Here is a 14,876-nt window from a genome sequence, read left to right as displayed (position 1 = left end):
AATTTTTAAACCTCCTGCAAATTAAATGGCCTTTCCATTACAATTTGTAAATTTAAATGATGTAAGCACCAAATGGAAATCAAATGCATAAAAGAAACTGTCATAAATTTTAAAAGAAAAATATTACATTATCAATATCATAAATTAACAACGAATTTTCCAAAGAATATTGCAGAAGTAAGGTATATTTAAAGTTTTGTAATAATTAAGTCTAGAATATTTTTCACTTGCATTCTTGTCCACCCAGTTGAAAATACCAAAGCAATGACTGACTGCGAAAGGACCATTTTTAAATGAATAGTGGATGGCAGCATGAGTCATTTTAAGCACAAAAGGAAGATGGACTATGTGCTTTGATTTGCAAATAATGTTCCTTATCCAAGTAATTCTCAGTGTTTCCATTATCCTTGAATGACAAGATTCTTTAAGTACGTGTGAAAAAAAGACCACCTTTTTACTGATGGAAGGCTTCTAATCTTATTCGGGTTGGATCTTCTGGATGTCTCAAGGCAATTCCATTACGCAGGAGCAGCTCAATATAAGGTGGCCAAAAAGAATCACTAATTTTGACATATGGGTCATGTGGAACATCAAATAATCTATTTAAAAGAATCTAGAAAAAAAATCATTCAAAATATACCTTACTTGGAAAAAAATTGATACAGCTATAATAAAACATTAATGAAGTTTCTTACCAAAGAATGTTAATGTCTTTTCTCTTTAATTGTTTATATCATAATTTCTATGTATTAACTTAAATAGTTGATTTTCTTTTTTAAAAAAACAAATATTAGTGAATGGAAATAGCTTTAAAATGAATCTTTGCACCTTAACTTTTAAAATTCCTAAAAACTAGTTAAAAGGCACTTACAATTCTCTCACTTCTCTTAGGATTAATAATTTGCTTATGTTACAAGATTGGTTATAACCATTTCTTAAAAATAAAAAACTTAAGTACTCAAAAAGTTCAAAAACAGCATACATATCTTAATATTTGGGGGAAAGAGAAATCACCAATGCTACTCTTCCCCCCAAAAACACCTATTCATCTGATAAATCTTTGAAACAACAATTCTATCATCATCATTTCCTTCAAATTATCTTAAATATCTTTGATTTCTTCACTAAGGATATTGAGGGGTTACAACCACAAATTGGGACGTTTTGAGTATCTGCAGTAAATTATATAAGACTAACATTTCCCAAACTACATTCCATGGAATTGGTCTCCCTAAGGATGCTCTTAGTGTGGAGAAACAGGGTTCTATGGTTATATAAGCTGGAGAAAGACTGCCAATGTGCACTCAGAATCACCTGTATATCCCAGATCCACTGGCATTAAAAAAGTTTTTTTAAGAAACACACATTTAAAATTCTTCAAACACTAATGTTTTATGAAACATACTGATAAATGTTAAATATGTATCAATTATTACTCTACCTCCTCAGCTCCCACACAGTGCCTTTACAAATTACAAAACCAGAATCCAGAAGGGTTAAAAGATTCCTCAAGGGGCACATAATTAGTAATAGATCATGGATTAGACTCCGTATCTCTGAATTGCCAAGCCAAAGCTTTAAATATATTATATTAAGAAACACAGAAAAGGAAAAATACAATTTATACAAATATAAAGTACCATAGAAATAAAATCAAAACTATAAAGCTCTCATCTCAAGCACATTTCATAATAATATCAACATTTCAATTCTTTTTTTTTTTTTTAACATCTCAATTCTTGAAATAATTTCATCTGCCATTAACTTTAGCTATTTCTTTTTTTTTTTTTTTTTTTAGCTGCAACATGTGGCTTGTGGGATCTCAGTTCCTCAACCAGGGATTGAATGTGGGCCGTGGCAGTGAAAGCTCAGAACCATAACCACCAGGCCACCAGGGAACTCCCTAACTTTAGCTACTTCAGAACCACATCCTGGAGAAAAAAGCTCTTGGTCTCATTTCTTTTAGGTATGATAATAAAATAATTAAATATTATTCCCATTTTAGAGCAACTGCTTATTTTAATATAATTTAAAATTTTTCTTTTCATTTCTAACTTCAGTTATATTAATCAAACTTCTAATAGATGCCAGAAATAATTAAATGCTAAAAATTCTACTTTAACATGAACATGTATATTGGTTTATTCTTCACTGAACTGCAGTTTAAATTCTGTTTATATTTATTATTGATAATACAAGCCTTGGAGACAAAAATAGTTTCTAAATCTAAGTTTTACATGGTATCTCATAGTGCGCTATTCAAAAATTACACATGTACTTCCCAGTTAACAACTGTCAATATTTGCCACATATATAACAACTTTTATTAAAAAAAAGTCAAGTCATCCATGAGAAACAGTAGTTTCGGTATAAACTGGACTAAATAGGAATATGTTAAAAGATTCAAATCACAATCTAAAAAATAATTGTATTTTGCTTTCCAAAGTAATAATATTCTATATTAAGATATCCTGAGGCACCAAAACCATTTAGCTAGATACATAGAGACTTTAGCATCCAATGCATAAAATTACAATGTGAAACAAGTTTTCTGAAATCACTTTATTCTAAACTTACCAATGACTTTAAAAAATCACATTAATTGTTAAATAGCTCTTCATAGACTACCTTCCTCTCCACCCAATCTGCAATAGGTCATCATATAAAGATTTAAGTATTTAATATAGTTGGTAATTTGGCTGAAGTTCAAAAACTTCTTTTTTTTAAAGGTCAGAGATATTTGTAAATAAAATAAAAAGCAAATGTCAGGCAGAAAAAGGTGTAATGAGTCCTTACATTATGAAAAAAGAAGCTGATGTTATTTAAGGAAAATCTGTGAATGAAGTTCTGCAACTTTGTGGAAAGAATCCTTAAACTCAATTGTGTATTTTAGATAGAATACAGACTGGCCAACTAAAGATTACATCAATGTAACAGCATAGGCTTTTACTGTGTAGATACTAAACAACATCATAAAATTTTTCTTAAAGTAATAATCGGGAACACGATTAAGAGTAAGACTTCAGTTTCATCTTCTTCTAAAAAATAATATTTTCTTACTACATAGAAACTAATTTTATACTAAGATAAATTAATATATATAATAAAGTTTGGTGTATACCTTAAGAACTAAAGCAGCATTTTTTTCTTTTTCAAGCCTATGTATAATTGTTCACAAATCACTAGTGAAGAGATATCTTCAAGACAAAACAACTACACAAAACACTTACCTCTAACATTTCATGCAGTGTTATCAGCTGTGCAGTTGATTCTTGAATGTTTTTCTTTGAGAGAAGTGTGAATAACAAAGAATTAACATTTCAATTCTAATGGCAGAATATTACACTGTATTTATTACAAAATTTCAAAAATTAATATTCCTCAATTGCAGTGGTACAAGATATACTAAAACCAAACATTTATAATGAGATGATTTAAAAAGCATTCTGAAAGAAAACAACCTGCTGTACTAAACACTAAGGTTCACAAAAATAGTTGGAACAACCTCTTAGACAGGGAAATCTTCTGCAATTACTAGAAGATACAATTCAGAGTATCCACCTATCTATCTATCTACCTATCTCTAAATATGGAGATAAATTATAAATTTATATAAATGGATAAATTATATTACACATATTATATATATTCATATAAATGAAAATCTAATGTTTGAACCTTCCCAATCAAAATATCCCAAACAAATGACATTCCAGACTGTATTGATACAGCTTCGGGACAGGAAACTTGCTTCCCAGGGAGGTTTGTTCATCTTTCTATAGTTCTTGACAGTTCCTAATATTAACTCAACTCACTAGTTCCTTTTTTCTTGGAATGACAGAGAATAAATCTCATTCCAATTCCACCCTAGAGTTCTCAAATATCTGAAGACAGCTATTATGAGCTCCTTGCCTTCTCCATATTAATCATCATGAGTTTCTTCAATTATTTCTCATAGACTTGCAGCCTCTCAATAGCATGGTTGTTCTCTAAATGTGTTCTAATTTACCTTTTTAAAAAAATCCAGTCTCCACAATGATATAGCTGTGATTAGAAAATCGAAGATGAAATGGAAGACTCACTTCCATACGTGTAGAAGCTGGAATTCTATTCAATAAGTTTAAGATTGCATTAGCTTTTGGACATCTATTCTGCACTGCTGACCTCTATCTGAGAACACTATCATCTAAAGTGCCAAAAGTTTCCTTCATTGTATATAGCTAAGATATGTCTCCTTCGTTCTTCAATGTTTTAAACTCAAGAAAGATATTCTATGTACCTCCACTAAATATCGTCCTATTTTATTTGGACCGTCCTATTTTATCTTGGCCAGTTAAAAAATACAGTTCTAATTCTGTCATCCAATAAGTTTACTATCCAGTCCTCTCTCAATTTCATATCATTTGTAAACTTTGATGACTATGTCCTCTACCTCTTTATCCAAATTACTGTTAAAAATGTTCCATAGGATAAGGTTCTAAGGGAAATCTTCTAGGATAATACTAAAGCTAATCAGCAGCTTTTGAGTTCAGACATTCAATTAACTACAAGGTCTCCTACTATTGTGACATCTAGTACCTTCCTGACAATAATCAAAGATTAGCAATGGAGTCCTCCTAAGGTTTTACAGAAATACAAATATATTAAAGAAACAAGCAGCAAGGCACAGATTAAAATATAAAGGTTTGAGACAATCAAAGAAAATGCAGAAGAAAAATATAATGAAAGAAAACAAAAAAAAAGTTTCAACATAAGGATATGATAAACAATGTAAAATATAATAAAATAAAATTGCCATGAAATGCAATGTGACCTAAATCTGCCCCTGGAAACAATGCATCATCTTCAAAGCAAAACTGATATTGAATGATCAACATTGTGACATATCCCTGTTAAGTTACTGAAGTTCAGAGATAAAGAATCCTTCAGGCAAATAGTCAGAAGCAGCAAGACATCTACAGGCTGGCCTCAGACTTCTCCACAGCACATTCAATCTGAGAAGAATGGAGAAACCCCTTACCAAGTCTTGTGACTTTTAAAATCTCTGCCTAAGATAAGCGTTTAAGTATACAGCAAAATATGTTCAGCATTTAAGAATTCAAAAAATAAAACACCCAGGAATTCTTCTTGAACACATTACTTGTCAAACAAACCCATCATATCAAACAATGGATTAAACTTAAAAACTCAAAAATGAATGGTAAAAGATGATAAGGATTGAATCCAACATAATGTACAATAAAGACTAAATGTATACATGAATGATGGTATCAGAACAGAATATAAATGCAATGAAACTACCAAAGTTAAAATAAATAACACAATTTATTTATTTTAAATAAAACTCTGATGGCACCTTGATCTTGGAATTTGGCCTCCAAAACTATGACAAAATAAATTTATTTTGTTTAAGCCACCTATTCTTTGGTATTTTGCTATGGCAGCTTGAGCCCACTGATACATCCATTATTATTGCTTGACAGAGAGAGAGAGAGAGAGAGAGAGGGAGAGAGAGTAACCTATCAGTTTGTAATATGTATCAACAGTTCATATACTTCATTTAAAAAAAGTGAGCTTATCCAATATGACTGAATAAACTCATGGTGGCTTCTGGTAATCAATGCTTTTGTTTAGGAGTGTCTCAAACCTCTGGTTCTAATAGTGGAGAACCTTAATAGGTTAAAAAAAAAAAGTTGAAAAAAAGACTGGAATCAGAAAATAAATCATTAAGTTATTTTAAGATTATGATCATTAATAGGTAAGGGATCATGAATTTACTGAAATCATTAACAGAAGGCCGTTAACAATTTCACAAATGACTAAGGGGCATAAATAACAATGGACAGAATGGGAGAAATTGTCCATAACAAATGTAAAGCCTACTGATAATTACAAAGAAGATAGGGAAGAATAAATAAACACAGATTATAAGAAAACAAACTTTTTTCTCCTTTTCCTAGTATGCTCACAGTCATTCAAGAAATATGAACTCAGAAGGTACTACAATAGGTATGCAAGACAGTACAGACACAAAGATGAATTAAACAAACCAAGGAGCTCACAGAGCGTGGTGGGTCAACAGAGAAAGAGAAATAAATGATTACTACAAAATCATGTAATAAATGCTAATAAAATGACACCAAAACTTCATTCAATGCATCACACAAAAGATGATGTTTGAGTTGCTTTAAGAAAGAATTTACTATTTTCACCAGATAGAAATTGTTTCGTAACCAGAGGGAATAGAATGTATAAGGCACAAAAAAGTGACAGGTCATTGCATATCTGTTGGAACTGTAGTACTATTGTTGAATGGACTCATGCAAGAGATGAATAAAGAATGGCTGAAAAGGAGGCTAAAGAGATAGACAAAGTCCAGAATATAAATTCATTCCTCTAAGGAGTTTATAGACTTCATCCCAGAGGGAGGCATCAAAAGTTTTATGTTGAAAAATGATTTAAATATGTATATTTTAAAATACATGATTAAATAAATTGTTAAATATGTATATTTTTAGAAAGATTGTTCTGGTCCCAGTTTCAATGCCTATTCCACTTCCACAAGTTCTATTTATTTATACCTATACTATTTTTTTTTTTTTTTTTTTGCGGTACGTGGGCCTCTCACTGTTGTGGCCTCTCCCATTGTGGAGCACAGGCTCCGGATGCACAGGCTCAGCGGCCATAGCTCACGGGCCCAGCTGCTCCACAGCATGTGGGATCTCCCCGGACTGGGGTACGAACCCGTGTCCACTGCATCGGCAGGCAGACTCTCAACCACTGCGCCACCAGGGAAGCCCTATACCTATACTATTTTTAAAAAAGGAATTAAAGTGCTTGTTCCCAACCTTCTGTCACTCGATGAAATATTTGCTTTTGAGAAAAAGGTTTATTCCATCATAACTGTTATTAAAATAGTCAATAACTTACCTTAACTACAGGTACCTTCTGATTTTAAAAGTTACATATGTTTATCATAGAAAATTTGAAAAACAATGAAAACAAAAACAAATCTTACCTACAATCTTAGCCCCAGGCATAAGCACTATTACGTTCTTTGGTACAAATTAGACTCACACAATTTAATCATCTGTGTTTTATCTTCTAACAATCAATAATTTGTGAGATTTCATAAACTCTTTTGATAGTGTTCAATACATTTTTAAAAGCTGCATTTTTCCATCAATATGAATACAATGTAAAAAATGTATTTAATCTTATTTTATTACATAACTAGGTTGCTTCTAATTTTTCATTATTATAATGTGATGATGGAATATTTCTGTGCATGTACCTATTTGTGTATGTCTTTGAAGTGTATATTTAACATAAAAATTTATCAGAAAATTTACCTGTGAACCTATCTAAAACAATTTCATATGTGAATATCTACATGAATGTCTTCTCTAAAACTTACCTTTTTCTTTTTAACATTTCTATCAGGCAGAGGAAAATGGTCTTCTAGAAATTCACCCAAGGTAACCAAGAGTTTCTCCTTATATTCTTTTATATCACGCATTTTCGTTTTCAGCTCATTAAAGATTCTAAAAGATTTTTTTAAATTTAAGAGAATTAATTTGCTGATAAAATACTTAAGTATATATAACTGGTTACTCATAAAATTAATCAAAAACTTTGTTCAAACTTCATTGCTCAAAATAACTAGCTTTATGAGATAAATAGTCTCTATTTAACATGTAGGAAAACTAAAAGTCAAATTATTCATAAAAGATTAGGTAACTTAACAATTGGCAAAAGTCAGGGTAAGACTCACAATTTCTGGTAAAATTTACCTTCTTTTCAGCTATGTATTTCATATAACATAAAAAAGGAAATAATTTTTCCTATTATGAAAACCTAGAACACAAAATCAATACCTTGATTCAGAAAATGTCACAACCTGCTGTTTCAAATCATTGTGTAGTACATTAAGAGATTCCAATATTTGTTGCTGTTCATCCAACCATTTTTGCTCCCTTTAAACATGGAAAAACAAAACAGTATTCAAATAAAACATAATGCCAATTCAATATATATCAATGATTAGTAGTAATTATAATACAAATATACCTTTCTAAGTCTTCCTTTAACTTTTCATTCTTTGACTGAATAGTAGATAGTGCCAATTCAAGATCATGCCTCAATTTTTGGAACTAGAACAAAATAATTAAAATTAATTGCTTAGTCTTTACTCCTGTAAATAGTGATATTTCTGAATGAGAGTGAAATTTACATACTAGGATATATATTCAGAAATCAACAGCAAAAAAAATCCTAGCAAAAAATCTTTAAAAGGGAAATTATACAGCAGGTACTAAGTTCTTTGTAATATTTCATTGTTAAATTAAAAAATATAAGGGGTTTTGAGCAATAATTTCTAATTTCATACTGAAAGGCAATTTAATGGTGAATTTTCAGTAACCAGGCAGATTAGGTCTCTTTTCTAAGGAGACTATACAAAACAGACACAAATGAATATCACTCATTCAACAAATACTTATTGATCAGTTGTTGACCACCAGGCATTGATGAAGGAGTCAGGGATGCAAAGATGAACAGAACAAAGAGGCGAATCCAAACAAAGAAACAAACTTGTAACTCCAGAAAGGGATAAATACCATAAAGTAAAAATAGGTCAAAACGAGAGTATAGAAATGAGGAGCAGGGATGGCTCTTTTAGGTAGGTAGTATGATATGGAAAGACCTTTCTGATCAGGTTAACTAACAGTTTAGCAACAGAGAAAGACAGCAAAAGATAAGTCATGTCACCATCTAGCAAAAGAATGTTCTAGGCAAAGGGAATTTTAAGTACAAAGGCCCTGAGGCAGAAGTATGAGGTATCTGAGGAACATATAAGAAGACTGTGTGGCTATAGGGGATTACAATAAGCTAAACTTTTTCTAGTATCCTTTTGTTTCTAGAACACATTAGCTAGTGTTCCATTCTCCTGATATTAAGCGTTTCCATTAGCTTCTTATAATTCTAAATCTGTAATAATATAAAATTGTATATTATAAACCCTAGAGCAACCATGAAAAAAAATGAAGAGATATACCTAATAAGCTAATAATGTAAATAAAATGCATTTATTTTGAAAAATACACAATTAATCCAAGAAAGTGGGAAGAGAGGAGAATAGGAACAGAGAAAATGTAGGACAAATATGAAAGAAAAATCAAATATGTACATTTTAATGCAACCATAATGATATTACATTAAATATGATCCAATAATGGAATTAAGTTAAATTACTAATCAAGTTATTTGTAGTGAGGTGGATGCACCTAGAGTCTGTCACACACAGTGAAGTAAGTCAGAAAGAGAAAAACTAATACCGTATGCTAATGCATATATATATAGAATCTAGAAAAATGATGAACCTAGTGGTAGGGCAGGAATAAAGATGCAGACATTGAGAATGGACTTGAGGACACAGAGGGAAAGGGGAGGCTGGGATGTAGTGAGAGAGTTGCATTGACCCACATACACTACCAAATGTAAAATGGATGGCTGGTGGGAAGCTGCTGCATAGCACGGGGAGATCAGCTTGGTGCTCTTTGACCACCTAGAGGGGTGGGATAGAGAGGGTGGAAGGGAGGCTCAAGAGGGAGGGAATATGGGGATATGTGTGTGCATACAACTGATTCACTTTGTTGTAAGGCAGAAACTAATAAATACAACATTGTGAAGCAATTATACTCCAATAAAGATGTATGAAAAAAAAAGAGCTAGGTAACTTGCCTGAGGTTTCACAAATAAAAAGTGTCAGAGCCCATACTTAAAAAAAAAGAAAAGAAAAAGAAATAGTTCAGTATATAAATTGCAATTCACTATAATAACTGTACCAATAAAACTTTTAAAAAGTTCAAAAAAATAATCAATCATAGAAAGGTACCTGGAAAAATGTGCAAATATTTGGATACTAAAAACACACTTCTAAATAATCCATGGGTCAAAGATGCAATCAGCAGGAAAATAAGAAATTACTATGAACTGTCTGAAAATGAAAAGGTTAAATTTTCTGGAATAAAGCAAAAGAAGTACTCAGATAAAAATTTACACCACTAAAAGCCTGTATTAGAAAAAAGAAAGCTCTCAAATTAATGACCTCAGCTTCCACCACAAGAAACTAGAAAAAGAGCAAATAAAACCAAAGGTAAGCTGAAGAAAATATAATGTAAAAGTTTTAAATCAATGAAATAGAAAAACAAAAAGAAAAATAGGGAAAAATCAATGAAACCCAAAGCTAATTCTTTGAGAAGATCAATAAAATTACCCAGACTAATTAAAGGAGAAAAAAAGAACACAAATTACCAACATCAGGAATAAGAGAGGGGGCGCTGCTACAAATATTAAAATAGTAATGGGGGAATACTATGAACAATTTTCTGTCAATAAATTTGACAAACTAGATGAGACAAACTCTTTCAAAGTCACAAACTACCAAGGTTCATTCAGAGAAAGATAGCCTGACTAGCCATAAAGAAACTGAATATATAGTTAAACATTTTCCCACCAAAAAATTTCTAACCTCAGACAACTTCACCTATAAATTCTAAGAAACATTTAAGGAATAAATAATACTGATTCCATACAAGCTCTTTTGAAGAGAGAATACTTCTGAAATCATTCTATCAGCTTAGTATTACCCTGATACCAAAGCCTGAAAAAGATGTCACCAAAAAAGAAAACCACAGACCAATATCTCTCAAAAACATAGACACAAAACTCTTAATAAAATTTTAGCAAATTAAATCCATCAATAAATAAAAAAGATTAATACATTATAGCAATGTGGGGTTTATCTTAGGAATCAAGTTAATAGTTGAAATCAATGAATTTAGAAATAAGTGACAAGGAATAAAGACACAGACCTACTAGAGAACAGACTTGAGGATATGGGGAGGGGGAAGGGGGAGCTGTGACAAAGCGAGAGAGAGGCATGGGCATATATACACTACCAAACGTAAGGTAGATAGCTAGTGGGAAGCAGCCGCATAGCACAGGGAGATCAGCTCGGTGCTTTGTGAGCATCTAGAGGGGTGGGATAGGGACGGTGGGAGGGAGGGAAACGCAAGAGGCAAGAGATATGGGAATATATGTATATGTACAACTGATTCACTTTGTTATAAAGCAGAAACTAACACACCATTGTAAAGCAATTATACCCCAATAAAGATGTCAGAAAAAAAAAAAAAGAATGACATAGCCCGAGGACACGACATAAACTGATTACAGTAAGTCCCCTACGTATGAACCTTCAAGCTGCAAACTTTCAAAGATGAGAACATGCGTTCCATCAATGTCAGGCATGAGTGAAATTGCAGCTTGCCCTCCGTCTCCTATTGCTGACGATCCTTCAGCTCTACCATCTCCCACCTTCTTCCCCTCCTCCAGTCAGTAGCTCTTCTTGCCTGTTCACTCGATGTCAGCCCCTGTATGCCAGATGTTGTACTGTACTACTGTACTTTTCAAGGTACTGTACTGTAAGATTAAAAATGTTTTCTTTAAAAAAAAAAAAGAAATAAATGACAAAATTCAATATTAATTCATGATTTGAGAAATTCTTCATAAATTCTAATAAAAGGTAATTTTCTCAACTTTATTAATGGCATCTATGAAAAACCTACTGCTAACATCACACTTAATGGTCAAAGAGTGAATGCTATCCACTAAGATCAGGAACAAGGCAAAAATGTTCATTTTCCCCACGTTTATTCAATACATTACTAAATATTCTAGGACAGTACAATAAGCCAAGAAAAAGAGATAAAAAGCATCCAGATGGAAAGAAATAAGTAAAACTCCCTTTGTTCTCAGATGACATGACTAGCTATGTAGAAAATCTTACAGAGGACTTCCCTGGTGTTCCAGTGGTGAAGACTCTGTGCTCCCAACACAGGGGTCCCGGGTTCAATCCCTGGTCTAGATCCCACATGTATGCCGCAACTAGAGTTTGCCTACCACAACTAAAGACCCCATGCAGCCAAATAAATTAAAAAATTAATAAATACATTAATTAATTAAATATAAAAGAAAATTCTACATAATCTACAAAAAAGCTACTAGAATAAAGGAGTTTATCATGCTCACTAGATACAAGATTGACATATAAATATTAATTGTATTTGAATGTACCAGCAATAAATAATTGGAAATTGAAATTTTAAAAAAGAATATCATTTTAATAGCACCAAAAATATGAAATACTAAAGGGATGAATCTGACAAACATATACAAGACCTGCACACATCTTTTTGCTTTTTTTTTTGCGCGCACCTTGCGGCACGCAGAATCTTAGTTCCCCGACCAGGGATCGAAACTGTGCCCCCTGCAGTGGAAGTGCAGAGTCTTAACCACTGGAATGACAGGGAAGTCCCTCATGACCTGCACACTTCTATCACAATTTATAAAGTCTTTTTTTGAATCATGAATTAATATGGAATTTTGTCACTTAATTCTTTCTGAATTTATTGAAATGATAAAATGCTTTTTTTCTTTTTTAGTCTGTTGATATAGTGAATTACAAAACATTGGTGAGATAAATTTTGTAAATAACAAATAAACGGAGGCCTAAATAAATGCAGAGACCATATAGTGCTCATGGAACTGGACTGAGACTCAGTATGTCTCTTCTCAATTTGAACTATAGATTCAGGGCAATCTCAGTCAAAATTCCAGTAAGCTTCTTTATGGGATAGAATGACAAGCCAACTCTAATTTATATGAAAATATGAAACAATTTTGGTAAAAAACAAAGTTAGAGAAATCATACTACTTAATTTCAAGACATGACAAAGCTTCAGTAAACAAACCAACACAGTATTGGCCTAAAGACAGAAATACAGAACAAAGGAAAAGATATATCCACCACATAGGATGGAGAACAAATGGAGAGTCTAGAAATAGATCCACACATATATGATCAATTAATTTTCAACACATATGCAAAGGAAATTCAAAAGAAAAAGATAGTTTATTCAACAATTTGTGCTAGAATAATTAGTATCCACGTGAAAGAAAAAAGAACCTTTATCAGTAACTCATTCCACATGCAAACGTTATTCTAAAATGGATCATAGATCTAAATGTGAAACCTAAAATATTAAAATTTCTAAAAAAAAAATGAAAGAAACTCTTTGTGACCTTAAGTTGGGCAAGTATTTCTTATATTTGAGTACAAACCTTAAAATAGGGGTCCCCAATCCCTGGGCCACGGAGAGGAACTGCACAGCAGGAGGTGAGTGGTGGGTGAGCAAATGAAGCTTCCTTCACTGCCACTCTCCATTGCTCCCCAATGCTCACATTACCATCCCACCCCCAACCCCGGTCTGTGGAAAAATTGTCTTCCACGAAACTGGTCCCTGGTGCCAAAAAGGTCGGGGACTGCTGCCTTAAAATAAAACTTGATAAAGTAGAGTTAATCAAATTAGGAAGATATTATTTTATTAAATTCTCTTTGTTCCCTGAATTGCCTCTATTTTCTTAAGATTCATCTTCATAAATTGTTTTGGGTTTCCGCCTTTCCATTTGGAGGCATTTCACAAATGTCAATGATCATAGGCTGGCCATTCAACATTTTCTTTTTTTTTTTATTTTGTAAGTCCAAAACCATTTATTTTTATTTTTTTAAAGTTCATTTCTTTTTTTACATCTTTATTGGAGTATAATTGCTTTACAATGGTGTGTTAGTTTCTGCTTTATAACAAAGTGAATCAGTTATACATATACATATGTTCCCATATCTCTTCCCTCTTGCGTCTCCCTCCCTCCCACCGTCCCTATCCCACCCTTCCAGGTGGTCACAAAGCACCGAGCTGATCTCCCTGTGCTATGCGGCTGCTTCCCACTAGCTATCTACCTTACATTTGGTAGTGTATATATGTCCATGCCACTCTCCCGCTTTGTCACAGCTTACCCTTCCCCCTCCCCATATCCTCAAGTCCATTCTCTAGTAGGTCTGTGTCTTTATTCTTGTCTTACCCCTAGGTTCTTCATGACATTTTTTTTTTCTTCTTAAATTCCATATATATGTGTTAGCATACAGTTTTTGTCTTTCTCTTTCTGACTTACTTCAGAAAGGACAGCCTCTTCAATAAGTGGTGCTGGGAAAACTGGACAGGTACATGTAAAAGTATGAGATTAGATCACTCCCTAACACCATACACAAAAATAAGCTCAAAATGGATTAAAGACCTAAATGTAAGGTCAGAAACTATCAAACTCTTAGAGGAAAACATAGGCAGAACACTCTGTGACATAAATCACAGCAAGATCCTTTTTGACCCACCTCCTAGAGAAATGGAAACAAAAACAAAAATAAACAAATGGGACCTAATGAAACTTCAAAGCTTTTGCACAGCAAAGGAAACTATAAACAAGACCAAAAGACAACCCTCAGAATGGGAGAAAATATTTGCAAATGAAGTAACTGACAAAGGATTAATCTCCAAAATTTATAAGCAGCTCATGCAGCTCAATAACAAAAAAACAAACAACCCAATCCAAAAATGGGCAGAAGACCTAAATAGACATTTCTCCAAAGAAGATATACAGACTGCCAACAAACACATGAAAGAATGCTCAACATCATTAATCATTAGAGAAATGCAAATCAAAACTACAATGAGATATCATCTCACACCAGTCAGAATGGCCATCATCAAAAAATCTAGAAACAATAAATGCTGGAGAGGGTGTGGAGAAAAGGGAACACTCTTGCACTGCTGGTGGGAATAATGTGAATTGGTACAGCCACTATGGAGAACAGTATGGAGGTTCCTTAAAAAACTACAAGTAGAACTAACCATATGACCCAGCAATCCCACTACTGGGCATATACCCTGAGAAAACCATAATTCAAAAAGAGTCAGGTA

The 14,876-nt window shown here is 32.7% G+C and overlaps 1 protein-coding gene across 1 annotated transcript in view; it reads right to left on the bottom strand.

Annotated features, from left to right (window-relative positions):
* Window positions 1-454: 454 nt before the first annotated feature.
* The window catches only part of CENPK (centromere protein K), a gene marked incomplete at its 3' end in the record, with an annotated part of 35,674 nt that continues 21,252 nt past the window's right edge, over window positions 455-14,876 (bottom strand). The window contains exons 7-11 of the mRNA XM_082837389.1: window positions 8,071-8,153; window positions 7,878-7,976; window positions 7,418-7,544; window positions 3,231-3,284; window positions 455-613 (exon numbers count right to left, since the gene is read on the bottom strand). Coding sequence (XP_082693515.1) covers window positions 455-613; window positions 3,231-3,284; window positions 7,418-7,544; window positions 7,878-7,976; window positions 8,071-8,153 — 522 coding nt within the window. The remainder of the gene's footprint in view (window positions 614-3,230; window positions 3,285-7,417; window positions 7,545-7,877; window positions 7,977-8,070; window positions 8,154-14,876) is intronic.

Source organism: Leucopleurus acutus (genome assembly GCF_964270905.1).
Source record: "Leucopleurus acutus genome assembly, chromosome: 3".
NCBI classification, from domain to species: Eukaryota; Metazoa; Chordata; class Mammalia; order Artiodactyla; family Delphinidae; genus Leucopleurus; species Leucopleurus acutus.
This window is presented reverse-complemented; position numbering and strand designations above follow the sequence as displayed.